Source organism: Mus musculus, chromosome 7, assembly GCF_000001635.26.
Source record: "Mus musculus strain C57BL/6J chromosome 7, GRCm38.p6 C57BL/6J".
In the NCBI taxonomy this organism is placed as follows: domain Eukaryota; kingdom Metazoa; phylum Chordata; class Mammalia; order Rodentia; family Muridae; genus Mus; species Mus musculus.
In genome coordinates, this window is record NC_000073.6 from 129,631,684 (window position 1) to 129,658,089 (window position 26,406).

At 48.6% G+C, this 26,406-nt stretch overlaps 1 protein-coding gene and 2 long non-coding RNA genes across 12 annotated transcripts in view; 2 read left to right on the forward strand and 1 right to left on the reverse strand.

Moving 5' to 3' along the window:
• Wdr11 (WD repeat domain 11) overlaps positions 1 to 4,055 on the forward strand; it is a 44,045-nt gene extending 39,990 nt beyond the window's left edge. Inside the window, exons 25-29 of one of the 3 annotated variants that reach the window (XR_378226.4) lie at positions 25 to 190; positions 641 to 738; positions 999 to 1,172; positions 1,967 to 2,046; positions 3,135 to 4,055. Coding sequence is in view for 2 of the 3 variants with exons in the window: in NM_172255.3 (NP_758459.2) it covers positions 25 to 190; positions 641 to 738; positions 1,027 to 1,172; positions 1,967 to 2,046; positions 3,135 to 3,292 (648 nt within the window). In the remaining variant the exon portion in view is untranslated. Of the gene's footprint in view, positions 1 to 24; positions 191 to 640; positions 739 to 998; positions 1,173 to 1,966; positions 2,087 to 3,049 lie in introns of all 3 variants that reach the window. The other 2 variants (XM_030242306.1, NM_172255.3) reach the window with 2 other exon arrangements.
• An 8,386-nt stretch (positions 4,056 to 12,441) lies between these two features.
• Positions 12,442 to 26,402, reverse strand: Gm33122. Of its 8 annotated transcripts, none has more exons than XR_869974.1 (6): positions 26,197 to 26,402; positions 22,166 to 22,479; positions 21,384 to 21,605; positions 19,750 to 19,873; positions 15,615 to 19,135; positions 12,442 to 12,746 (listed from the first exon to the last, which is right to left on the reverse strand). It is a non-coding gene; the product is annotated as a predicted gene, 33122 (long non-coding RNA). The 8 variants fall into 8 exon arrangements; XR_869973.1 differs by having other exon boundaries at positions 15,615 to 16,799; positions 19,013 to 19,873; XR_378517.2 differs by having other exon boundaries at positions 15,615 to 19,873; positions 26,207 to 26,402.
• Positions 19,654 to 21,425, forward strand: Gm51499. The gene is made up of 3 exons (XR_003946877.1): positions 19,654 to 20,085; positions 20,329 to 20,478; positions 20,940 to 21,425. It is a non-coding gene; the product is annotated as a predicted gene, 51499 (long non-coding RNA).
• Positions 26,403 to 26,406: the final 4 nt, after the last annotated feature.

Sequence of the window (26,406 nt, forward strand, 5' to 3'; positions counted from 1 at the left end):
TAAAGGAGGTGTGTCTCTCACTAGACAGACAGAGCTGTGCAGCTGCTGTTGGAAACAAGTGCAGATAACCAGCACTACTACTGCGACTCTCTGAAAGCTTGCTTGGTCACCACTGTCACCTCTTCAGGCCCTTCTCAGAGCACAATTAAGCTGGTAGCAACCAATATGATCGCCAATGGCAAGCTGGCAGGTAAGGCACTTTGACTGCAGTGGTCAGTGCTGGGCTGCGCTGGGCAGTTAGAGACATGTCTCTTTGTATACTCTACAGGAAACTAGCGCTGCTTGTGGGGCGACCGCAGTCATGTTAGCGGAGCTTATTTAAAGCATAGAGGGAGGCGTCATTGATTGCAGTGACAGTAGACCTAGTCCTGCAGTCCTAGGAGCATCTGAATCATGCTCTAAGATATAGTCATACTTACTACCCTGGTTGCTTAAGGGGTAACATTGATTATAGAGCACTGTCTAATACTCTGTTTTAAAATTCAGTTCAGTAGCTTCCCGTTAGGTCCAGGTTGAATACCCATTTGAAGTAATTAAATGTGCTCACCCTACATACAAATCTACAGTCAAATGTGGCTTTACTTCTTAATGATTTGCTAGAGGGAGCACTGCAGGGTCAGATGACTGTTCTGTCTTCCAGAGGGTGTTCAGTTACTCTGCTTGATAGACAAGGCTGCGGACGCCTGTCGCTACCTGCAGACGTATGGCGAGTGGAATCGGGCGGCATGGCTTGCAAAGGTAGGCATTTCCAGTATGTGTCCTGCTCTCTTCATCTGAAGCTGTTCCATGTTTGGTAACTTTCAGTTCCACCTCTGAGTATTAGCTAATGATGCTTGTTGGAAGACAGAGCTTGCATTGGTGTGGTCAGGTGAAAGCAGCTGGCTCCTGTCTGCTGGGGTCTGGTGCATCCAGGTCCCACGGCAGCCTCTGGGCTGTGGAACAGAGCAAAGCCTGGCTGCTTGTTTCAGAGAAGCCCCTCCCTTTGTTTCTCTGTAAAGGGTGCTCTAGCATGGACCTCTCTCTCAGGTTCGGTTAAATTCTGAAGAATGTGCAGATGTTCTGAAGCGGTGGGTTGACCACCTTTGTTCTCCACAAGTCAACCAGAAGTCCAAGGCCCTCCTGGTCCTCCTCTCTCTGGGTTGCTTTGTCAGCGTGGCAGAGACGCTTCACAGGTAAGTCCTGGGAGCCCTGGCTACTCAGGGTGTGCCAGGTGAGCCGTTGACAGTGTCTTATGCTCTGATGGTGGCGGTGGTACCTGGTGTGATGTGAACGGAGAGTGATACAGATCAGGTGTGTGAGACAGAACCTAGATCGTGCAGGGGCATCTCTGGTCAGTAGTTATTTGTCCTGGAGCCTGGAACATTTGCTGCTAATATGTTTGCCAAACCTAAATGGAATACTTTGAAACATAGAAGTCTTTAGACAGTGGGGAAGTCTGAGCCTTGAGAGAGTCCTGAGCAGAAGCCCAGGGGGCTATAATAGGTTATATTTTTTTTTGTGTGTGTGTGTGTGTGTGTGTGTGTGTGTGTGTGTGTGTGTGTGTGTGTCAGGGTGGGGTGTCTGCCATGAACGCCTCACTCCGATGGGGGATTAATTTATTGAGAACTAGAGGCAGTAAATTGAGACAAATTTGACACATGGCTTAAAAACTCTGGGCAGTGGGTCCATAATTTAGAAAATCATGTGGTCCTAGATTACAGTGGTTTAAACTCAGTGCACAGTGTTCTGCAGTATCCGCCATGAAGCTAGTACGTAGAGAAGTGTGCTCTGCTCTCTTTTATAAACCAGGGCTTAGAGGGGTGTTGACGTCACTTATGGAGCAATCCGTTTCCACAGAAAATGTGTACAGAGCTCCGGACGGAAATGCACGCTTGCTTTTACCCACCTCGGGCAGGGCTTGAGAACTATTTTATTTGTTATTTTCATTTACCTTTGAGAACTAACTTACGTTTGCTCTGTTGGCCAGCATGAGATACTTCGATAGAGCTGCCTTGTTTGTGGAAGCCTGTCTCAAGTACGGTGCATTTGAAGTCAGTGAGGACACAGATATCCTTTGAAGGACGTGTGTGCTGTGGGGGAAGGAAAGGTACCGCCAGGGTTCTGTTGAGGGAGGTCTGGGTTGTGGGTCACTAGACCCAGAAGAGAAGGAGAAGGAGAGGAGGGAGGGTCAGGATGGGCTGCTGCACTGCAGGTTGGTGAGAGGCGAGGCAGGAGGCCTGCCCAGTGAAGGGCCGTCTGTAATGCGGGTTTGAACTTAAAGGAAGGGATGTGGTCCTGGTCCTTGAAAATAGCATTCTTCCAAAATGAGACATTCTGTGGGAAATGTTTTATATGTTTACCTTGAAAATATTGGCTAAAATATTGAACCCCTCCCCTACCCCCACCACCACCACCACCACACACTGTACCCAGGTGAGCCACTGATGCAGAATAAGACAGAGCATTGGAGAAGTGCCCTACAGTCAGGGCACAGTGAGCTGCCCATGCATGCCTGGGAGTCTGAATTTCTACTAGCTATCAAAGGGGGACTTTGTTTTAAAAAGAATGGGCTGTGGATATGGCTCCCTGGTCCTTGCATGTCCATAGCTCTGCCTTTTCTTACTGCACTTTTTCTTAGGCTTCTATATTTGGCCTCCTTTCTATATGTTGGCTATGAGCTCTATACATATTCTTTTTTTAAAGAAAAGCTAAACTAAATCAATTTTTTGAAAAAGTAACTAAAGCCTAAGGTTCGGCAAGGCTGTGGACCTATTCACTGGTGAAGTTGGTCTGGAATCAACTTTTTTCAGAACATGACAGAACAAGGCTCTCAGTGCCCAGCTGACAGCCAGGCTCTGAGAAACTCCCACGTGGAGTGAGGGTGTGCTCGAGGCTCTGCCCTGTCCTCTGCCTTTCCCATTCTCCGACCTCAGAGGAGTGGGCAGTGGGAGAATCTGAGGATGTGGCTGGAGTCTTCTGAAAGAAACATGGACTCAGCTGGGGCAAGGTACAAGGTCACCTCATAAAGAAGTGTCGATGCTCGTGACATGCTGCTCCCCGTGCCCACCAGGTCCCCAGCAGCGTGTGGCTCCAGAGCCTGAGGAGCCACGCACCCCCAACCCCTTGTGCTCTTCAGTTCCTTAACTGGGGTTTACAGAAGCTCATTGCTGCCATCTACGCAGACTATGCCCGGAGCCTGAAGAGCCTCGGCTTTAGACAGGGAGCAGTGCGTTTTGCTTCAAAAGCTGGAGCGGCTGGCAGAGATTTGTTGAATGAGCTTGGGTCCACCAAGGAAGAGCTAACGGAAAGTTGACAGGCTCCGCGCAGGAATCTGATGTCGGAAGCGAGGGGTGAGGAGAGCTGACCTGGCTGTGCTCCTGGTCACAGCTATGGTCAGTCCAGACCTGCGTGAGGGCTTGGCCCTTGTTAGCTGTGACACCACCTTCTTAAGTTCGAAGGTGCTCAGCAGCATAGGCCCATACACTAGGAGCCAGTTCTGTGTCCCAGGTGACCTCAAAATGGGGACACATAGTGGGAAAGTATATGGTATTTATACTTTGGAAAGTGCTTTTAAGATCTCTGTGAATACTTTTCAATTTTTGTAACTTAAAAATTCAAAAAACTGAATTACTGTCCTTTCTCATTAGCTATTTTGAAGATGTTTAAGAAATCTGTGGCAAGAGATGGGGCTTCTGATGGATTTTCAGATATGTGCTGTGTGTGCCTGTGTTGATAAGCAGTCATTTAGGACACAGCAGGGCAGAAGCATTTGACCAACCACAGCACCTCTTTTCTTGAGGACGTGGTGGATTCTTTGCTTTAGACATTGCTGAACTTTGTATTTGGGGCTCATAGTCTTCATGGAGCACGTCTAAGCTTAATGTTTAGCGTCCGTGGTCTCTGATGGTCTGAATTTTAACTCCCAGGATATGTTCCAGAAACCTCATTTCTGAAGCCTCTTTGTACATTTCCCACCTTTGTTTTCTTCCACTAGATGTAATTATTATAAATTATTACTCAGAACTTAAACATCTGTGACTATAAAAATGATAAATAAAGGAAAATCCCAGCCAAGACTTTGTTGTTTGAGTCTCTTCTTTGAGATGGGGTCTTTTGGCCCCACACAGCCGAATGAACAACAGCTTCACCCCTACTGTATCTTTTCAATATTGTGTTTTACTGAGAAACACAACATCAGGTCAAATTTAGTCACTGGTTCCAAGCAACTTGGGGTGGTTTCCAGCAACCCCATCTTCCATTGTTAAAGTCAGGGAAGTCAGGGTGCCTCAGTGAGGTAGCTTGTTCCAGACCCCGTGTGGGACCTTGGCCAAAACACTGGGTGTGAGGTGAGGTAAAGAAAGCTTAGCCCGTGCTTTGTGGTGTACCCAGAGCTGCTAGCTTGCTTCCTGCAGCTTCAGCATTTGAGGAAACGAAGCTGGCTGGCATGGAGGCTGGAGAGGAGGGCTGTAACAGCTCGGCTCCCACATCTGCCGGTTGCTGTGAGTGTAGCTTCGCTAGTGTATCGTCAGCCCCGGGTTCACTGCCTTGCTCCATCTGGTTGGAGGACTGATGGGCATCCATGTGACTGAAGGCAGGTGGCTCGAAAGGCCTAAAATGTTACTGCCCTGCCCTTGTCAGAGCAGTTTTATGACTTCCACTTAGGGGCCAAATTGCTGCCTTGTGAAGTCTCTGGGTCCAACTGACCCGCTGGGACAGATTGGCACTTGGTCTCTTGTTGCTGTTACAGTGAGTGCAGTAGACTCTTCGCCCAACTCCCTGTGCTCAGGAGAATGTTAGAACACTCATCCCACCTGGCACATTGCAGTCTCAGCTTCCCCCGAGAGAGGCTCCAGCAAATGTCTGTGAGTGGCCCAGGCTGACTGCTGTGTCATTTGTGACATTTCTCAGGTAAGTGGTCTCAGGTGATGCAAACAGAAGGCTCAAATTCAAGAGTATTTGGAAACCTTTGAAGCATATCTGTTTTACTCCAGACACTCTGCTGCAAGACTCTTCCATCTTTGGTCATTCTCCATCATTTTTAACCAAGATAGTTAAGGCCAGAAGACAAAAATTAGTTGTGTTTAAAACTAGTGGTGTGCGTGCCTGTTGCATAAAATAGCTTAGAAAGGAGCAAAAGCATATGTGCCCTGATTGTGGAGAGGCCCTAGGCTGAGGCGTCCTCGGGCTTGATGGCTGGAGTTCCGTACGGTCCCACAGAGCCGAAGCAGCAAGTGGGACCATCAGAACTAACAAGGCTGCAGTAAAACCAACAGGACAGGGTCCGGGAAGAAACTGACACCGGACTGCACAGGCCCCTGTGTCGGGGGCAGAAGCAGACGCATGAAGACATGGGGAAAGGGCTTGCACCATTTTCTCAAGAAGCATCGAGTTAATGTGTGAGTGCTACTCGTTAACCTTAGTGTATGATTGCTGACCTTTCCACTTATCTCGGATTTACCTGCGACTGAAAAGCAAAAGGCATCTGGCCTCCAGTACTTAGAAACCAACCACGATGATTAATGATGTCTGATCCACCAGGGTCCTTCTGACAGCACTCATGGTGTCTGGACTGCACCAGACAAACACTTAGTCAAGCAATATCTTAACTCCTTGCTTCTTTCTAGATCCGGCCGGTAACTTTAGTGAACTAGGCTGGGACTGCTTTATAACCAACATGCCTTGTACCTGTCGGCTGCTAGGAGCTTTGGTGAATCACCACTTCAGAACTAGACTCCAGAACACATTTGATTGTTATAACTCTGGAGTGGGCATCTAGTTTTTCAAAAGCTTGCTGAGCCCCAAAAGTCCCAAGTTCACACGGCTGTGGCAGAGGTACAGTTCTGTTGTTTCATGTTAGTTACCCTACATTTTCTGTGTTATTCGTGCTGTGTCTCAGGGTTTCTATTGCTGCAACAAAACACCATGACCAAAAAGCAAGCTGGAGGGGAAAGGGTTCATTTCGCTTACACTTCCACAATACAGTTCATCATTGAAGGAAGTCAGGACAGGAATTCAAGCAGGGCAGAAATCTGGAGGCAGGAGCTGATGCAGAGACCACGGAGGGGCATTGCTTACTGGCTTATTCCTGTGGTTTGCTCAGCTTTGCTTTCTTATAGAATCCAGGACCATCAGCCCAGGGGTGGCACCATTCACAGTGGGTGTGGCCCTCTCTCATCAATCACTAATGAAGAAAGTGCATTACAGTGAGATTTTATGGAGGCATTTTCTCAGTTAGAGCTCCCTCCTCTCAGATAACTTGTGTGTCGAGTTGACATAGGACTAGCCAGCACATGTTTCCTAATGTATGTCACTAGAAGAAGTATATCCGTCAACTTTCCGTCAACACACAGGAAAGGAACTTAACTGTTCAACAGAATCTGAGTCCTGCTGATTTCTCCTTCCCAGTGCCCTCAGTCCAAAGTGTAACTGGCAGTTCTCTGCCCTGGCCTGGGACAGTGTTATCCACACCCTGTGTGCTCTCCCTCTCCAGGACTCTCAGATCCCAATAAAAGGGTGAACTCCATTACATGCTTGGTGTGACCGAGTTTATGGGGAACTGGGCAGAGTGGGGCTGGATTTGAATCATGATTAGGACTCTCAGCTGATAGCTGAGGAGCCCCTGATAGGACTGTGCGCTTTGGCCCAGGGAAGGCTCACCTGAGCTTACTGCTGAAAGTGGGGCATCTGAGACCAGCCAGCATCAGTGTAGTCTTACACAAGGTAATAGAGCCTTCCCATATGACTGGGCTTTGGTAAGTGTTCTTTGACTTGGCAGAACACTTATAAATGCCTAATCATATTTCAGAAGTTTCTCTTTTTCTCCTGCCTGGTAATCATCCCTTCCTTGTTATATTTCATTTCCTTTACCGAAATGCACATGGTATTTTATTGAAGTCAATTCTCAGAAAATATAGTGAGTGCCTGGTCTGCTTAGTTTAACAAGCATGCTGTTGATGAATGCAGAGATAGGTACACACTTTCATCAGAAGGAAATGATCTGTCATTTTATGCTGGCGTCCCTGAAATCCATAGAGAAGTATTATTGTATCTGTTCTTGTCTCAGTGCTGTGACAAAAAAACTGATAAACAACTTATGGGATGGGAGACCTTGTTTGGGCCCACCATTTCGGGGTACAAAGACATGAGGCAGGAGGTCACACTGTGTCCATAGGATGTCTAGTGTAGGCAGGAAATAGTTTTAGAAATCCTATTCTAAAACTTCCAGGACTTCCCCCACTTCCTCCAATGAGACTCCACCTAGAGGTTTCACGACCTTCCTGTAGCCTGTGCCACAGCTAGGGACAGGGTCTTCCAACACACAAGCTGATGAAGATCACGCCATATTCAAACCAAAACATCAATTTGATTTTCCCCAACAGTCTAACCAGCCCTGAACCTTCCCACAAAGTCCCACAGAACATTCTCAGTACCTCTTGTTCGAGATAGCCCTACAGACTTCAGAGTAGCGTGTACCCTGCCCGGTCCTGACCTGCCTGCCCAGTTCCCTCGGCAACACTGCATCTGTCGCTTGCTAGGAATATGCCCAGGATCCAAGGTCCCCTCTCAAAGCAGCTAGAGAAGAGAGGAGGTCCAGAGGCCTGGCAGGAGCTCAGGGCAGGCAAAGGAGAGTGAGCACAGGTGAGTGCATCCTGCCTGCCTCCTAACCTCAGCCTCCCAGGTGAAGCCTGTCCTTGTGTCACCTGACTCACACAGCACTGTAGAGTGAAGAGACACAGGTGACACACTGCCCTGAATCCTCATGTTGAGTTTCTTGGGACACCAGACTTTCAATCCTAAAGTTCAGATATTCCCTGGCAAACAGGAGCGGTTGGTCACCCTGCTGGTAAGGGACAAAAGAGAATGAAGACCTGGTACATGCAACACCCAGCCCCAGCCATCTCTACACTCCAGCTCTCTAAAGCAGGGGAAACTGAGGGGGTCTGACCCAATGCTCTCCTTTAGGGAGTCAGTTGAGGAAGAAGCAAGATAGTCTGAAGCTAGCTGGGCCAGGATGGAGAACTGCAGGTCAGGCATGTGCTGTTGGCAGGAAAGAAGGGCTTGCAAAGCATTTCTCAAACCTTTGTGTGGCAGTTTGGACATTGGAAGACCTATTTGCAAAGCGGAATAACTGAGACCACTGTGGTTTGGGTGTTCTCCTTGTGTGCAGAAACCACTGCATGCCCACGCTCTCTCTTCATCCTTATTTTTCTTTTAGATGAGTACCAGATGCTTAGAGGGAGCTGAAACAGTACCTGTTGGCTTAAAAACCACACTACCGTTCCTCGGAGTCAGCTCTGCTCCTTGGTCAAGGACTTTGGAACCTTAGCTCTGCTACTGGAGAGTCCCTCTGTTTTCAATTATAACGTCAGTGAGGGATGGCAAAGGGGCAGCATGGTCCATTTTCCCCTTGAGTGGGGCTGCAGTGGCTGCCAGTCCTTCCAATCCTGAACTCTATTCTTAGGCCCAGGGTCAACTTCCACGTGAGAATCCTGGTAGGCATATGCTCTGTAGACAACCTTAGCCTCACAAGCAAGAGCTTGATCAGCAAAGATCGAAAGGAGATGGAGCCTGTGATCTGTGTGGACCATATTCCTTTGCATGGTATCCTTACAAGCAGAGAGAACGAAGCTATGTGCGAAGAGGCCTTGCTGTGACAGAGAGCAAGATTCATGGTATACTGTCAGGAGCCAAGCAGCACCAAGCATATCATAATAATCTAGGAAGAAACAAGGAAGGCGCCTCTGCAGGGAGCCCAGCTGTTCATGGGAGCTTCAGACTTCTGCCTGCAGGGTGGGGAGGCCAGGTTCTGTGCACTGAAGCCACCAAGTTTGTAGTCCTTTGTGATCATGCTCTTGAGAGCCAGTCTACCTCCATTGACCCACAGTGGGTAAGTGGAATGTCTCAGAACCTTCAGAAGATTGGTAGTTCAAACACTTCTGTCTCCTGGCTGAGGGTGGGAGGAGGCCTCTGCTTGGCCTTGCTATGGTCAGTGGGATTTCCCTACTTTTTTGTTGGGGCATGGTGCCAGGATAGAGCCCAGAGCCTTCTGTATATCAGGTAAGGGTTCTACCACTGAATTAATGTCCCAACTACACTATTTGTTTTTTAAAATGTGTGTGTGTGTGTGTGTGTGTGTGTACATGCATATGTGTGCAGGAAACCAAAGGAGGATGTTGGAATGCCTGGAGCTTGAATCACAGGTGCTTTGAGTCACCTGTGCCATGAATTGAACTCTGGTCCTCTTCAAGAACAGTGCATGCTCTTAACTGCCAAGCCATCTTTCCAGCCCATGTGTGACTCTTTTGAGGCAGGTTGGTTTCATAGCCCCTGGCTGTCTCGTAACTCAGGGCAATCCAGCTGCCTCAACATCCTAAGGGCCAAGATTACAGGCATAAGCCTCCAGGGCCACCCAGGAGGAAACATTTGTGACAATGAGATAGGTAGCCTAGAGGACTCGAATTCAGTGCTCAGGATCCCAGAGAGGAGTGAGCTATCACCAGAGAGGCCACAGGAAAGGAGCCATGTTGCGTGAGCACCTGTGGTGAGTGCCCCGTCTATGGGCTCACTGCAAACATGGCAACCTGTGTCTGGCTTTTACCCCAGGGTGGACCACTGGTGGTGGTATCTACTCGTACCAACACTTGGAGAAACCTAGGTACTGCTCAGACCCTCTGTAGACACACCCACCCTCCTTATTCCTCTCAGCCCTCTCTTTGGCAATCTTCACTGGGACAGCAGAAAGAACTGAAGAAGCCGGAGTGGCCACCTTTGTTTATCTTTATTGTTTGCTTCTAAGGTGCTAGAGGTTGGATTCAGGGCTTCTTACATGAGAAACAAGCCCTTTACCACTGACTTAGAACTAAAAGGTTTTTTTTTTTTTCCTTTTTCTTTTTCCTGTTGTTGGTTTGGTTTGCCTTGGTTTGATTTGGCAGTCTCCAGACATGGCCCTGGCTGACTTGGCCTGGAACTCTCTATGTACGCCAAGCGCCAACACACACTTTTTAAAAAGATTGCTTCCTGGTAGGCCTCTTCATGAGCCAGGTTCCCCCCAGCCCTCTCCACCTTCCGTTCCCACTGCCATTTGTAACAGCTCCATTGCTCTGCCAGCATTTCTCCTGCCTTTTGCTGACCAGAGACTCATGGAAACCAGCTGTCCAGACTCATACCCAGGGTCCAGTTTGTCAAACCCTCTGGAGCCATAACAGTGGCTGAGACAAATCCAGTCTCTGGTTTTAAGCTTTTCAGACTTCTGGATCCAAGAATGCCTTTTCCCAGCATGTATATCCCAATCTGTATTCCTTGCGATCACGACAACCAGGGAGGTATTAAATATTTTAAGCATTATCAGGGCCAAATAAATTTAGGAGATGCCAAAACTCAGCATGTTTCTTTGTAGCAGACCTTCTCAGTGCCTTTATGATGCAAATTAAGTTGTTCCCCAGAAAGAAAGCATAGGACATTAGATATCCTAAGATTCTTGGTCTGTCAAACAGTTTGGGTTGTTGTTGTTTGACCAGTAGGAGAGCTTGTTCCACCTCTTCTACAGTCTGCCTGCTTCTGTCTATAATACTCCCAACTTCTTCAGTAAAGATGTCTCTTTCTTCCTTTTCTAAGTTTTAGGAAAATCATCGGGTCTTCCTGTCTGCCTTACACTCAGTGGAACAGTGCAGTGTCCTCGACTAGCATCAGTCCCAGCGCAAGCTCAGAGGCTTGGTTTGGTTTGGTTTGGTTTGGTTTGGTTGGTTTTTGAAGCATACTCTCATGTAAACCAGATTAGTTTCAACTTACTCTACAGAAGGTTGTCTGTGGACCACCATGTATGTGCTGGGAATCAAACCTGGTCCTCTAGAGGAACAGCAAGTGCTCTTAACTACTGAGCCATCTCTCCAGCCCCACAAGTTCACTTTTGAGTAGCATAAAAGGCTTCTAGAATCCAGGACCAGGCTACACTCTTCTTTTGGATGCTGTCACATACCCCACCCCTATGATGGGGTCAGCCAGAAACCCGTGTGCTTCTGAGTACACAGTAGTCATGTGTTGCTCTTGCTGTCTGGTACACCTTCCCCTCTGTGAGTTTTGGAAGCTGACATCTATGCCCCCCCCCCCAGCACCTCACATCCCCAACCCCTCCCTGCTTCTAGACCGGGAGCCCACTGCTGACCTAACACCATAATAAAGGACCAGTCGACGGACTGCAAGTCTGCAGCATCAGCACTTTCTACCCAGGCACCTGGTCTTGATTGACTTCATGAGTCAGACCATGGTGAGTGAGAGCCTGTGGCTGGTCCAGAGATGAGAATCCTTAGCCTAGGCATAACTGACGTCCGCGCTCACTGCTCCTGCTCTGCATAATTAACATGAGGAGAATGTTTCCTCTCCCCTGTGGTTACATCCTTAATGTTCCCCTCCCCTGTGGTTACATCCTTAATGTTCCCCCTTCCTTTTCCTCATCAAAGTTCCATGTCTTCTTCTTACCACCCGGCCAGGTCCCTTCAGGTTCTTCTAGCTGTTGCATCCAGCCATTTATAAGCAATGGTGTCTGCATATGTGGTTCCGTCAGAATCTGTAACTTACTCTTTGCTTTTTGTTTCAACTTCCTTTGCCCTCCTTTTGGATTTATACTCGTTCATTATCCCACTTCCCTCCTTATTATGTTGTTTGTAGCATCCCCTTCTACCAATAAGGTGTCTAGTTATACCATTTGCCCTTGACTTACACTCTGACATAAATTCATGCTTTGGCTATTTGGCCCTGAGAGCATCCTACTCCCGTTATCTCTCTCTTGGTTAGTGCCCCATTATTTCCATGTATGTCCCTTCCCATCCCCCATCAGGGCATCTGCCATGCTGTCACTATCCATTTAAACTCAGCCATGTCAGAAGGGCCTGAGTCCATCCCTGGCTTTGCGACTTTAGAGACTTGCAACATTTCCAGTTCATTTTATCCATGTAGATATGAACTTTCATACGTTGAAGATATGAAGCCTCGGTGCCTACTTCCACTACCATGCCTGCTATACCCCCTGCCATGGTAGAGACTCTTACCCCTTTGGAACCATAAGCCCAAAGAAGCGGCTTCTCACATAAGTCTCCTCAGTCAGACCCACACTAATATTTCCAAAGTAGCTCTTTAGCTCTGCTATCTCTCCACAGCCTTCTGAAGGGTGCACTTCAGCGCCCAGCTTCCCAGTCACCACGTTCAAACCTAATAAAAAACAAAACAAACAAACAAACAAACCAAAAAAAACCTCTTTGACCGCTTCCTGCTGCAGGAGTCAAGATAACAGAGGCCCCGAACTCACCCGCTGGCTCACAGCTGTGTCATGCTCCTTGAACCTGCTGAAGGAGCATCATCCTCTTACTTCAGCAAAGATGCCAGAGGTTTTCATACTAGCGGGCTTTAGTGAGCAGAGCAGCAAGCAACAGGGCACTGGGAGACAGACAATGACGGCGAGGTCAACAGTTAGATTCTTTTCTAGATTCATTTAATGGTTAGAGTAACCGTGAAAATAAAAACACACAGTATCGCTGTATTTTTAGTTGGGTGGCTGGAGTGGCTTGGCTGGCTCCTGGGATAGAAGGAGTGCATTGTCAGCTCTCATATCTGCTGATTGTGAAGCTGTTGGTTCCGACCACAGATGGGAAAGGCTTGAAAACAGCAGCATGCAGTCGCTTGGCATGTCCTGCCTAGTCAGGCCCATTGAAGATGGCAGACTGCATTGAACATGGGCAGACTCTTGTTCAGGGTGTTGTTCTCTGGGACACAGGCTGTGGATATATGCACAGCATTCACAATGAATTTGGTATTATGAGGATTATAGACATGATGTAAAAGTATACAGGGCTGGGATCCAGAGATGGCTCAGTGTAAAGTGTTTGTGGGACAAGCATGAGGACCTGAGTTCAGGTCACTAGGATCTCAGCGCTGGGGAGGTGGAGCATCTCCAGTGTACTGGCCAGCAAGTCCAGCAGGACTCCTACTTCAGTGAGACTACTGTCCAAAGAAGCATATGCTGAGGACTGGTTGAAGAAAATACTTAGCATATACTGATGGCCTACACACACACACACACACACACACACACACACACACACACATGCACACACACACACAGAGAGAGAGAGAGAGACAGAGAGAGAGAGACAGAGACAGACACAGACACAGAGACACAGAGAGAGAGACAAAGAGAGACAAATAGACAGACAGACAGACACACACACACACAGAGAGAGAGAGAGAGAGACAGAGAGAGAGAGAGAGAGAGAGAGAGAGAGAGAGAGATTTGTGGAAGTGCAGGGGTTGTATGCAAACACCACTGTGTGCTGACTATGCTGTCTGTGACTTTTGTGTCTTGGAATCGGTCTCTTTGAAGCCTGGGCTTCATATCACAGAACTGTGAATTCAATTTCTGTTGCCTGACTAAGGTTCCAATGGGCCCAAACTCTTCCTTTTATGGAGAACTCTAATCCTAAGGCTCCCAAGCTAATTAGAAAATCAAGAGTTTGCAGAGGAGAGCAGCCCTGGTGTTGAGGACATGGCAAAGGTGTAGCCCCTCTTCCCTCCCTGCGTGATGGCTAACTCCTGAGCCCAGGGCTCTGGGCTCTGGAAAGAAGGTCAGCAACGGCCACTCTGCTCCAGCGGACAGCACAGCAGAATGGGAGACCCCGAGTGTCAGAGCTTTTGATCTCTCAAAGGGGGCTGAAAGTTCAAAGAACGATGTGCTATATCAGATTTTTAAATATTGGCTTGACTAAAAAGAATCCAGTCCGAGCCAAACAAAATACATCTCTAAGCCAAGATCAGCCTTGCATGGACAATGTGTGCCTTCTGTGATCATAAAAGTCAGAAAGCATAGACATCAGGCTTCATCTTGCATCCCTGGGCCGCTACACTCTGAGAAGTAAAGAATGCTAACACAGAGCATCCTGCTGATGCGGCTGTGTATCCCAGGCACACATGGGCTTCTGCTCCTAGCCACCTGAACTATACTGGATTTTATTTTCTCAACTAAAGTCATGGGAACTATGGCTTAGACTTCTGGGGTTTATATAGTTGCCCCAGTTATTTTCATATGCAGCCATGATGATGTCTTTCTTTGTTTTCTAGATAATCCCCTTTCTTCCCATCAGCACGGTGGTGACCAAGAGCTGCTGTGGCCCCGATGGCTGCCTCAGCAGTCAAAGGCTACAGTGCCTTAGAGGAGACCATCTTCCTTGCATGATGTCTGCAGACATCCTGCCACACATTTTGGACTCATCTCAGAGATAAGAGATAGGATGTGCTATTTGGCATAAAAAAGTCCTCTTCCTGTCCCTTCCTGGGTAGACTGGATACTTCCCAACTTGAGTTGTATCTTTCCATCTTCTTGTAGAATGAAAAGCAGAATTCTATGAGCAGTTTGTCTTTTTGTTTGTTTGTTTGTTTGTTTGTTTGTTTGTTTTTGTTGGAGGATACCTAACCAATATAGGAAGGAAAGGGAAAGAAAAAAAGGAAGGAAGGAAGGAAGGAAGGAAGGAAGGAAGGAAGGAAGGAAGGAAGGAAGGAAGGAAGGAAGGAAGTTAGCTTTGTTCTGGAGGGCTTTTTGAAGGTACTGTCTCTCATGGTGGGGAAGTTTAGTAGCAGGAGCTTGGAGGCAGCCTGTCACATTGCATCTACAGTCAAGAAGCAGAAGTGAGCACTCATTATCTTTTCATTCATGCCAGATCCACACCTCGTGGGATGGTGCTGCTCATAGGTAGTGGGAATCTCTCTATCCTAACTAGCCCTGTCTATAAACTTCCTCATAGACATGTTCAGAAATTCTTCTCCTAGTGATACTAGATTGTGTGAAGCTACCAGTTAATGCTAGTCATCACACAACTAGCAAGACCTGTTTTCTGGTTGTTCTTGGTGTCCACATTTCTGTGAATGCTTAAAAGTGAGTTCTGCTCCTCTAGAAAGCCCCAGCCCCAGCTGATTCAGTAGCCCTTGTCTTGGAGTCCTCAACCTTAGAGCTAGTTCCCTCCCTATACCCTCTTCCCTTCCTGTGTCACTAGAGCTTGTAGACAGCACCATAGCCCTCAATGATGAGATCTGGGGCCAGGTTTATTCTAGGACATGGAGCTAGTATGTGACTCTGAGTGCTCACGACCATAGTGTGTAGAAAGGATTCTTTGGAGCCCAGTGTAGTGGCTTATACCTACAACTCCTGCAGTAGGAAAGCTGAGGCTGGAGGATCATTATGAGTTTGAAGCCATATGGGATATAGCATGAGTTCTAGGCCAACCTGGGTGGGATCCTGTCTGAAGAAGAAGAAGAAGAAGAAGAAGAAGAAGAAGAAGGAGGAGGAGGAGGAGGAGGAGGAGGAGGAGGAGGAGGAGGAGGAGGAGGAGGAGGAGGAGGAGGAGGAGGGGAGGAAGAAGAAGAAGAAGAAGAGGAGGAGGAGGAGGAGGAGGAAGTTGTTACTGGTTCTTGCTGTTGACGTCAATCTTTTACAAGGATTGTCCAGTAGGTCATGAGAGCCACAACCCAGGCCTATTGCTCCCTTTCAGGGCCTGAGCTGGCTCTGGCCACTCAGTGTTCACACTCACAGTCTCTCTTGCTCCTCTTGAGTTAGGTTCTTCCCACATAGAAACACTTGTCTTCTTTGCACTCACCCTGAGTGTCCAAGTCCCAAGGTGTTGCCATGTTCACAAGTATACAGATAGCCTCTGTTGGTTAATCTTCATGTCACTTTGACTGGATCAAGACACTTGGGGATTAGTAAAGTATTTTTCTGGATGTGTCTGTTGGTGTTTCTAGAGGTAACTAAAGGTGGAAGATGAGCCCTGCACGTATGGAGGTAGCACCGTCCTGCAGGCATGGGATCAGAAGTAAGAGGGAAAGAAGGAGGAAGGTCGCTAGGATGGTAGAGTCTCTGCTTCCTGAGCACTGGGAGGTGAGCAGCCTGTGCCACAGAGACTCTGCCTTACCTCCTTCCTTAAGCAACAGATGTAGCCAAGCTTGGACTGAAATCTCAGAACCTGTGAGCCAGAATTAACTCTTCTGTTACCAGTTGATGTCAGGAAGTTTTTCCACAGTGACAGAAACACCAAAAAACAAAGTTTAAGAACATCACCACTGTCTTCTCAAGGTGACCATATTATTATTAAGAAAATTCCCACCCAGGGATATTCTAGATCACCGAGTATACTTAGAGGCATGAGATAGCCCAAAGGGGCAAGAATAAAATGGACACTAGTGTTCAGTCTCTGCCCTTCCTCTCCTTCCTTGCTGTGATACTCTGAATGAGAATGGCCACACAGGCTCACAGGGACTGGCACTATTGAGAGGTGTGGCCTCGTTAGAGTGGGCGTGGCTTTGTTGGGGTGGGTGTGGCCTCCTTGGAGCAAGTGTGTCACTGAGGATAGGCTTTAAGGTTTCCAGATGCTCATGGAAGTCTAGGATGTCTCAGCCTCTTCCTGGTGCCTGCGGACCAAGATGTAGACGTCTCAGCTACCTTTCCAGAACCAAATCTGCCTGGACGCTGCCACGTTTCCAGCCATGACAATAGTGGATTAAACCTCTGAAACTGTCAGCCAGCCCCGGTTAAATGCTGTAGTCACGGTGTCTCTTCACAGCAAGAGAACCCCTAACGAGGATGCTTACTTACCTTTCTTTACTGTCTAGTTAATGGCTCTACCAATCACCTGTCCCATGCAGGCACCAGAAGCACCTCCCACTTCAGAGCAAACAGGAAAGTGTCTCTTAATGGCCCTTCCTCTGCCTCAGATCTCCAAGGCTCTCTGTTCTCTTTGACTGGAGCTCAGCTTCCAGGTGCTCTGTTACAGCCTCTCCCCCTTCTGCAACAACAGCAACAACAACAACAACAACAACAACAACAACAACAACAGCTGCTATTACTATGATGAGGACAACAATGACAACTACTTCCCCCTCCCCCTCCCCCTCCTCCTGATAGAGAACTTGGTGTTAGTGTTGTTTATACAGAAACCACTTTACTGACTGAGCTGTCTCCTAAGACCTATATAAAGTCTATCAGTAAGATTACCCTATAATGAAATAATTTAACTCTAGTTGTAAAAGACTCTGCTTCCACATCCCCAGGCACCGTCCAGTGCCTTCTCAGGACTGCAGCTCACCTGGAAAGGGTGAGCACTGGGGAGTCCTCGTGCTCTCTAAATCCCACTCTCTCCATGCCCTCTCCATGTCGGAGCATCCAGGAAACTTCATATATTAGAGCTACAGCTTGTTTGACTAAGCCAATTCATGTAAAGTGAGATTCCATCTTCCTCTGGATTACAGTCCAGTGAGGTGCCTATCTATGGAGTCTCTGAGTGAAATGCTGCTGTTGGCGCAGGAGTAACCGCTTCGCTGAAGAGGAGGCAAGCGCAGGGCTGATTCTGTGTGACCTGGAGGAAGCCCTGCCCATTCTGAATATCAGGTTCCCCATCTCTCAGGGCTGCTGTGTCTGAGATGCATGGAGCGTGTGTCCTTGTGTCTCAGCCAGCTGTGGCCAGCAGAGGGCAGCAAAGATCAGTACATGGAGTTTAATCACTTCCCAGAAAGAGAACTCTAGTCTCTTGGTAGAACCCCTGCTGGGTGGTTCAGCACTCCAGAACCATTAGCCAACGGAGCAAGATATCCCTGATTGCTACTTGCTTTTTTTTTTTTTTTTTTTTGAGTAGAGAAGCTTCCCACGAAATCTTCTCTGAGTTTTAAATCAACGCCATAATCCCTCTGCCTACAGAGAAAGGCCTGGTGGGGAAGATGTGGCCTGTAGTTACATGCTGGTAGCAGGCTCAAGACAGGGCACAGAACTCCTAATGCTACCCCTTTCTAAGTTCACTGTCTCTCATAGGAGTGAAGTAGGCCAGTGCCTTGGGGGCAAGGCTCCTTTTTGTGGGAACTTAGGGGCATGGGAGGACTGTGGGATGTATGAAGGGCAACTGTGAGCTCCCATGTGGGCCTCAGGAATTCCACTCCACAGGCGGCTGGAAAGAAAGAGCCTTTAGCAGATCCGATCAGTAGGTGACTTCCGACAGTGCCTCGACAACCCATCTGGTCCTCATGCCCCTCCTCTCCTGGAGTCAGGCTTTCCACATCCCTGAGTTCTGGATCACGTGAGCAAAATCTGCAGCTTCCCTGGTGTCACCTGCAGCCCCACACTGCTGCTGGTGTCAGTGGCACTGGAGTGTATACATTACAGTCCCCTGAGATGCAAGGATGTGTCCTCCTGTATGTGTGTGTGTGTGTGTGTGTTGTGTGTGTGAGAGACAGACAGACAGACAGACAGACAGACAGACAGACAGACACAGACAGAGAGAGACAGAGAAAGGGCGAGTAATCCCATCAGGCCCCACTGCCCACATTCTATACACCCCGTGCTGATTAATCACCCTTGCTAACTGAATTTGAAATCACTTGGGAGACACAGCCCTTGGGTGTGTCTGTGACCGTAGGTCTAAGGAGGTTCAGCTAAGGTGGAAAGGTTCATTTTGAAAGTGGGTGGCACCATGCCTTGAACTGACATCTTGGACAGAGTCAAAAAGAGAAAGCAAGCTGAGCACGGGCGTTCATCTCTGTTCCCTGACTGTGACAATGGGACACCTTTCACACCCCGCTGCATGCTTCCCAGACACAAAGGACTGTGTCCCCTTAAACCGTGTGTCAGAAACAATCCTGTCCTTTCCTTCCTTAAGTTGCTTCCCCATGTACCACAGCAGTGGGCGGCCTCCTGCCTGTCACCACCATCACACTTTAGATGAGGCTGTCACCTGCTGGACATCAAAGAGATCCGGGGAGAGGCACACAGACCTAAGGTTACATGGGCGCCCATGGAGGCTCCAGATCCAAGAGCATATCCCCATCTACGGACCCCCACAGACAGTCAAGGCCGCAGCATATTGTCTACCACTCTCAGCAGCTCTGCCGACTCCCCCAGTCCTAAGATCTAGTAACTGCATTGATGGCTGTGACCCCTGCAGGATCCTACAGGCCCCAAAGACTCTGTTTAGCACAGGTGTAAGTACTGTCATCCAGCTGGGACTCATACCTGTGACCAGCCTGGAACACAGGGGTGTGGGTCTGCAACTGATTCCTGCAGGCTGACGCTCCATTCTTTCACTGAGGGCACAGAGCGTTCAGGGACGGTAAGGCCCTGGGCCTTGGCAGATACCTAGAAGGGGTGGAGGGTGGGCAGGGTTGCTCACCAGTCACTCAGTTGCTCCGATTTTGGCCTCTCTCCAGACAGACAGAAGCAGTCTGGGGCCCAGTGGCCTGCTTTGGAGATGGGGCATGAGAGGGAACCCATTATAAAAGGGGAGGGGGTGTCGGGAGGATAGGAAATCTGCTCACATGGCATTTTCTGGGCACAATGCCACCCTTTAGAATCAGTAGAGGCAAGAATCTACAATTTAGCCACCCTCACTCCCATGGGTAACTTCCACTGTTGGGCTATGTGTGAGAGACACAATTTAGAAATAATCTTTTATTCTTGCAATGGACAGATATTTACAAAGCACTTCCTCTTGGCACCGTCCCACTCCTGCCCCTGACACTGTGGCACTGAGGCAGCTTTCCCAGGCAGTTTCCCAGAATTCCTCAGGCCTCAACCCTACTTCCTCCTTTGGAGTCATCTTTTCCAAAATGGCTGCCCCCTCCAGGTTCCTTCTCCTACCATCCTTTCTTGGATCCTTTCCCACAGACGCGCATGAACATCACTGTGCTTTTAGTTGACTGCTCTCAGTGCCTCCCCTCCTAGACAGAAGCCCCTCTCAGGCTCACTCTCACCTCTGAGGTGATGCTAAGATCACCTGTTTATCCTCAGGGCTGCTAGGATATAACATGCTCAAGAAATGCCTGTGGAATAATAAGAGAGGCCACTCTCGCACTCTCTTCCCATCGGGGCAGGCACCTGTTGAAGAAAGAGAGGATTTGAGAGGAAGGGGTCAGTGGGGTGGGGGGACATCGAAGCTCAGAGACTGGCATGGAGGGCTGCCCACCCCCGCCTATAAAAAGAGAAGCCCCTAGGAAAGGCATCGACAGCCCACCCAGAGCAGTGTCTCTGATGAGGAAGGACCAGTGTGGACGCCAGCATTCTTCCTGGAGCAGCATCTGTCTGGACAGGTAGAAGGGAGGCCCTGGTGGGTTCCTGGAACCTCTGCAGAGCATGCTTGTATGTACTTGCTCAGCTGGCACGCCATGAATTGTTTTGGGGCTGTCTTGTTAGGAGATTAAGTTTTCTTTTAAAAAGACGGGGGAGGAAAAAAAAAAAAAGAGTCTCTAGCAGGGGCCTGAGTGGAGCTGACCTCTGATGGCGGCAGAGTCTGACTGGCACTGCGTTTGTCTAATTAATCTTCTTGTCAACAGAGTTGTTCTCTGCTGGTGCCAGCCCTGACATCATCCTGCAAGCTTGTCACACCGGTTCCTATCCAGCTACAAAGGCCTCTCCTTGCTCCCTGCTCACACCAGCCAGCCCATCATGGACTGCTGTATTGCATATATCTGCGCGGCATCATGGTGAGGCTGGATCTCCAGGGAGGAGACAAGAGGAAAGAGAGAGGAGCCTTTCTGACTTAGAGGGGCCCTGTAGATCATGGCTGATAGGAAAGCTGGTCAGGGAGCGTGGAGGTAAGGGGCGTTTCATACTGGAAGGAGCCTGGTCACCACATGGAGCTAGGCACTGGCCTTTAGGCAGGGTTAAATTTCAGGGGGCACAGAATTCAATGATATAAAGAACATGGCTCCTTACTTCACTGAATTGCCCTCAAAATAGCCCTGGAAAATTTGGGTGGTAAAGCTGCAACATACACCTTTAAAGATCCAAGTAGGGATGTCACACTGACCCAGGCTTCCCTGGCTGGGGATACTGGTCACAGTGTGAGTTTGGGGACCTTAACTCAGGACTCAGACTTACAGAAAGAATGTAGGGCTCTTATGCCGGATGGGGCTCCCTAGGTGACCATGTTGCACCTCTGTAGGGACTTCTTAAAGTCAAATTCAGCCATACAAGCCCTCCCTGTTGGTGTCATTGTCAGTGTGCAATTTGATGTCCCTCAAGCACTCAGCACCACCTCACCTTGCGTGCCTGTCTACTCATTTGCCAGGTAAAGGTGGTACCGAGGCCTTCTCCTCCCCCACCCCCCCCCACCCATCCTATGCCGTTCTGGGAATTGATTCCAGGGCTGTCTATCACTGAGATACATCCTGAGTCCCCTTTGTACATTAATTTTGTGACAGAGTCACTAGATTGTCTAATCCTGTAATCCTCCTGCCTCGGCCTCCCCATGACTGGCATCCCAAGCCTGTGCCACCATGCCCATTCACCTGGCTTCTTAACCAAGAAAATCTGCTGAGACAGAAGACCAGGGGAGGGGAGTCTGTGAACTTGAACAGAGAAACATGACGTCATTATTTTTACTCACCTCTCGCTGCAGTTTAGCAGTTGATTCAATTACAAATCTAGGCAGAGTGCCCTGGAGTATTAGCATCGCCTGAGATGTTTTCTTTCCTCCAACAGAAATCACAGCTACTTTCATGGCATGTTACAATTGAGGCACTTATCTCAAAATATCATCTGGACTCATCACTATTTTGAGACGACTGTAGTTGACAGGCCCAGTCTTCAGATCTCGTTAACTCACAGTCTAAAAAAGAACATATATAGGATTATCTCACAATTTTAAAACATTTTGAAAACTGTGCTGAGTGCCGTGTGGGTGTGCTTTGCATTCCTCCTGTCTTTAAAATGCTTTTTTTTGCAAACACTCTGAGTAACTCGGGGCTTCTCCAGATTGCCGAGGGGGAGGGGGAGGGGGAGGGGGAGGGGGCGTCATCTAACTGCAAGCTTCTCTCATGTTCTCTTTCCCGGCTTCAATGCACACCTCCTGACCTGATTGATGCACAGTAGGTGTTCAGCACATTTTACTGACAGAATAAATGAATGGAAGCCAGTGTCTGAGCCTGTCTTTGTTCTGTGTCAGGAAACCATGTGTCTTTGAAGAAGCAGCAGATTCTGGACACCCTTACAATTCAGGTGCATCGGAGAAAAGCCCCGTCCAGCCCCAGAGCCCAGGCCTAATCAAAGCAGTATCTAATTGGCCCATTTCCTTAACTGATACAGCCACCCAGGCCTCCAACTCCCCGAGCATCACACTGGGGGATGGGGGATGTTCTCAAGAAAATGCCTCCATAATCCCAGGCTCACCTGGTTGGTCCTCTGGGAAGATCAGAGGGCGCGGCCCTTCTGCGATGCCCGTTCTTGCCACGAGATGGCGCTGTGGACCAGGCTGACCATCCTCTTAGTGCCTGGCTGAGCTGAATCTCTGGGAACATGGCTTTAGACTTCAGGCTTTTCGTGGGATGGGGTTTAGTTTCCATCTCTGTGGCCACAGGGGTCACGGTCTCCGACCTCACTGCAGCCCCACTGTGGTTAATCAGTAGCTGGTCAGTTATCCATCAGTTACCTATCAGTTACTCATCATCTCCAGACAGGTTAGACAGCACTGCGTTCTTGATGCCCTAGGGACAAACCACAGGATTACCCACTTTGGCACTGGACATCCACACACCTCTCATTTCCTCTTATTGGGGCTTAGCATAGGGGCCGTGAGCCAGGTCATGACCACCAGATGGATTCAAGTTCTAATTCAGCTATGTCTTGCTGACATCATTTTTTTTTCTCCCCGTGCAGCCCACAGGTTTGAAGGAGCCAGTGCTTCTGTGGACCAAGAACACCTTAGCTGGCATGTGCTCGCCAAAAGCTCCAGGCCAGTCATTGTCTGTGGTATTGATTTCCACAATGCTAGCCTCACTGTCTGTCACCCAGAAAGGACAATGTTCATCCCACCCACCCCCGTTCCTTTGTTCATAGGATCGTTATGGAATGAACATCTACAATGCTGTGCCCAGTCTGGCACTACACAAAAGACCAAATGAAGGTCAACCCTTGTACTGTTTATCCTGTAGAGGAACGGACGGAGTGGGCAGTTTAGCACCCGAGCCACCACCTCCTGCTGCTCTAATTGTGTCTCTGCCCCAGGTCTCAGAGGATTATGGCAGTGGTCCTATGCTCTGCCAGAGTCTTCAAGTTCTAGGTAAAACCTTAGCAGAGAGAGACATCCTTAGAGGGTGGTGAACATTCACCCTTAATTCCCTTAAAAATGACCTGGAAAAGCAAGTCCTGGATTCAAGCTGAAGTCACTCAGTTGGCCATGCTCCCTGCTTGCTGAGAGCACAGGGGTAGCCCCACCCCTTCACTCCCCAGCCCATCTCCAGGCTGCATCCTCAGTCTGGTCCATGTTATGTCTCTGGTGCATGTGGTTCCTAGCCTTACCTGGGCCAGGACCCCTGGCCACTGGGATGTGAAGGCCTCAGGCAGGCTTCTGTAAGCTGGCCGCAGGCCAGGGTGCCCACAATTAAGAGACTCATAGTGAAAGTAGATTCTTGCGGTTCCCAATCCGGGCAGAATTCCCTGGGTGTCTGGGGACAATCGCAGGCTGAGGGACTCCGAAGGCGCCAGTGTTACTGTTTAAAGTGTTATCGGCTTAATGAACTGCTTACGAAGTGTTAAATGAGGGCGATGAAATCCCAGCATCTGGGCCCCGCTTTTATTTGTAGACTTCAAGCTGGGCGCTTAGTGTTTGAAAAATGCCAATTAATGCTATCAATTCGAATTTCTAATGAGGACCAAGGAGGCTGTGTAGTCTTACCTGAGCTATTCCAAAATGCACCTGCACCCACAGAGACTGCAGAAATGGTTGTTGCTATTTGAGTAAGAGAGGAGGACATTGGGGGGGGGGGGTGTCACTGTACTCTGTGGCATAATCTGGTAGATTTATTTATTTATTCATTTGTTCATTTCTCCGTGCTAGAAGAAAGAACCACGAGTTGCCATCCACATAACATTTCCAGGGCTGACCTAGGAAGTTTGTTGTTGCTGCCCATTCGTTCCAGGTCAGAAAATAATAGACTGTGGAGGAATATTCCCTGGGCTTCCAGGAGGGAACTTTCTGAGCCACCCTCTAGTCGAAGCAAGCTGAATTTGGGGGAGCCGGAAACAATGTAGAATTACTCCCTCTCTCCTAGGGTTTGTGAGTCCTCTCACCAGTGTGACGTCAGTCCTGTACCTCAGCAGCCATGTTTCTTGCCTCAGACACTCCGCAGCGTTACCCCCAGCAACAGCATTCCAAAGCAAACTTTCCAGTTTCCAGGGAACATGGAGCAAATGTTTAAATCAGTCGAAGTTAAACTAATGAGAGGAAGGCAGAAAAGAAATCCCCAACTTTCTTCTTGCCTTGTACAGACATTGCTTTTAATCTGCTTCATGCTTTGGGGACCCTTTTATCCCCATCTTGAAAGGAGCGTTACACAAAGCGAGGAAGCTCGGCAAACGCGGAGGTGTCTGGGTACGGTGCTATGGAAGAGCTCTGACAAACTCACGTGGAGGGGAAGCAGAGGGTTTGGGGGATTTGGATGGAGCCGCCTGCAACCTGACCTGGAGCTAGAAAGATGCCCAGGATGGAAGCTTCACTTTGCAGATGGTGTGCCAGCAGCCCAATCAAGATAGCTCCTGAGAGAGCAGTGAGGGGAACCCATTCCTCAGCACGCTGACAGGTCCTTAATGAGCAGCTAGTAGTCTCATTTAGGGACATTCACCTGCCTGGGCACAGTGGAGATGATTAGATGAGAACCGGCCCTTTCAGGTTAGTACCCAAGGATCCACTTTCTAAAAGGAGAGTGCCTGCACAGATTAATTTTTGAGCCAAGCTGGTCTTGCAAGGCTGGGTCTCTTCCCTCACTCTGCTCTTACTGCATCCTCCACTGCAAAGCACCAGGCCGGGACGAGCAGAGGCAGACATTGAAGCAAGAGTTTCTGGGAGGTGCTCTGTAGCTCCATTATCATGGTAAGACAAGCCGGCTGGCTGCCTCGGGTCAATGAGAATTATGTACAGAGCAGGCCTGTAGTAGCCTGCAATGTTTCTTTTAAGAAATGTCTGGTAGCTTGATCCATCCCAGAATATTTTTTGAGAGAGTATTTTTAAAGTATTCTATCATGGGGGCGTGGGAGGCAGTGTATCGTAAAGTGTCGATGCCAAAAGAAACCACAAACAGATGGGCCAATAGACCCGAATGTCTCAGGCACAGAGATGATGGAGATAAGAGGTTACTATGTGGTAAAGATCCACGGAGAAAAGGAGATTAGCCAATAAGTGATAGGAGAACCAGCCATGTGGGAGAAATCAGAGATAATCCCCAGTTTTCCCCATAGATCAGAATAAATTCCACATATATTTAGCATCAGGTAAACCTCTACTCCTGGGGCAAGGACTTTTCTGAAAGAGATGCTTAGAAATAGATCTAAAAGTAGAAGAGTTGGGGGTCTGTCTGTAGAAATACTGACACTTTGAGACAGTGGTCATGGTAGGAAGGCCTCCAAGACCTCACCAAAGGGAGCCCGCAAGGTGGCTTCCTGGGTAAAGGCGTGTGCGAGGAAGCCCGGCACCTGATTTTGATTCCTGCAATAGACGTGAAGTCGGAAGGTGAGAGGCAACTGCGCAAAGCCGTCCTCTGTCCTCTGCACGTCATGAGAGGTACCCCTCCTCCACCCTCACGCACTAATAATTTTTTAATTTAAAAACATTGTGAGTAATCTTATTTCATGTGAAAGGTTATTACCAAACAAGAAAAGAGCTGGCCCAATAGTACTAGGGGGAAAGGCTGAGTGAGAGCAGAGATAGAAACTTGGAAGGAATTGTGTAAAAACCTTTAAATCTGTTAATTAAAGCTATAAATGAAAGCCAGGTGTAGTGAGTCGTGCTTGGACTCCCATTTGGGGAGATAAGCCAGAAAGCCAGGGCAGCTTGGGCTACACAGCAAGACCCTGTCTCAAGGCACACACATATACGCATATGAACTCATAATAGACGTGTAAATGAGCACTCGACCCCCCATCAGATCTCTGCAGAGTAATCCATTCTCATCCGTTGCTGCTGGGAGCTCACACTGCCAGCAAGTAACTTCTTTCATGAAGATCATGAAGACGTGTGTGCGTGTGTGTGTGTGTGTGTGTGTGTGTGTGTGTGTGTATGTGTGTGTGTGTGTATGTGTGTGTGTGTATGTGTGTGTGTGTGTGTGTATGTGTGTGTGTGTGTGTGTGTGTGTGAGTCTTTGATCAAAGCTCCCCTCCCCCATTCTCCTCTTCCACCCCGCTGTTTTCGGGTGACCCACTGAACTTACTTAGGGTTACCTGCATGAGCACGGATGAGAGGTTATTATGAGGAGAGGAAGAGCGACGGACAGGTGGACACATGGCCGAGGAACATGACTCTCCCTTAGCTCACCATAAAAACAACAGCAACAGCAAAAATCAACACCCCCCCTCAAAAAAAATCCCTGTTGACTCTCTCTTCAAAACTGCTTAACAAAATTCCAACGTGTTTCAAGTGG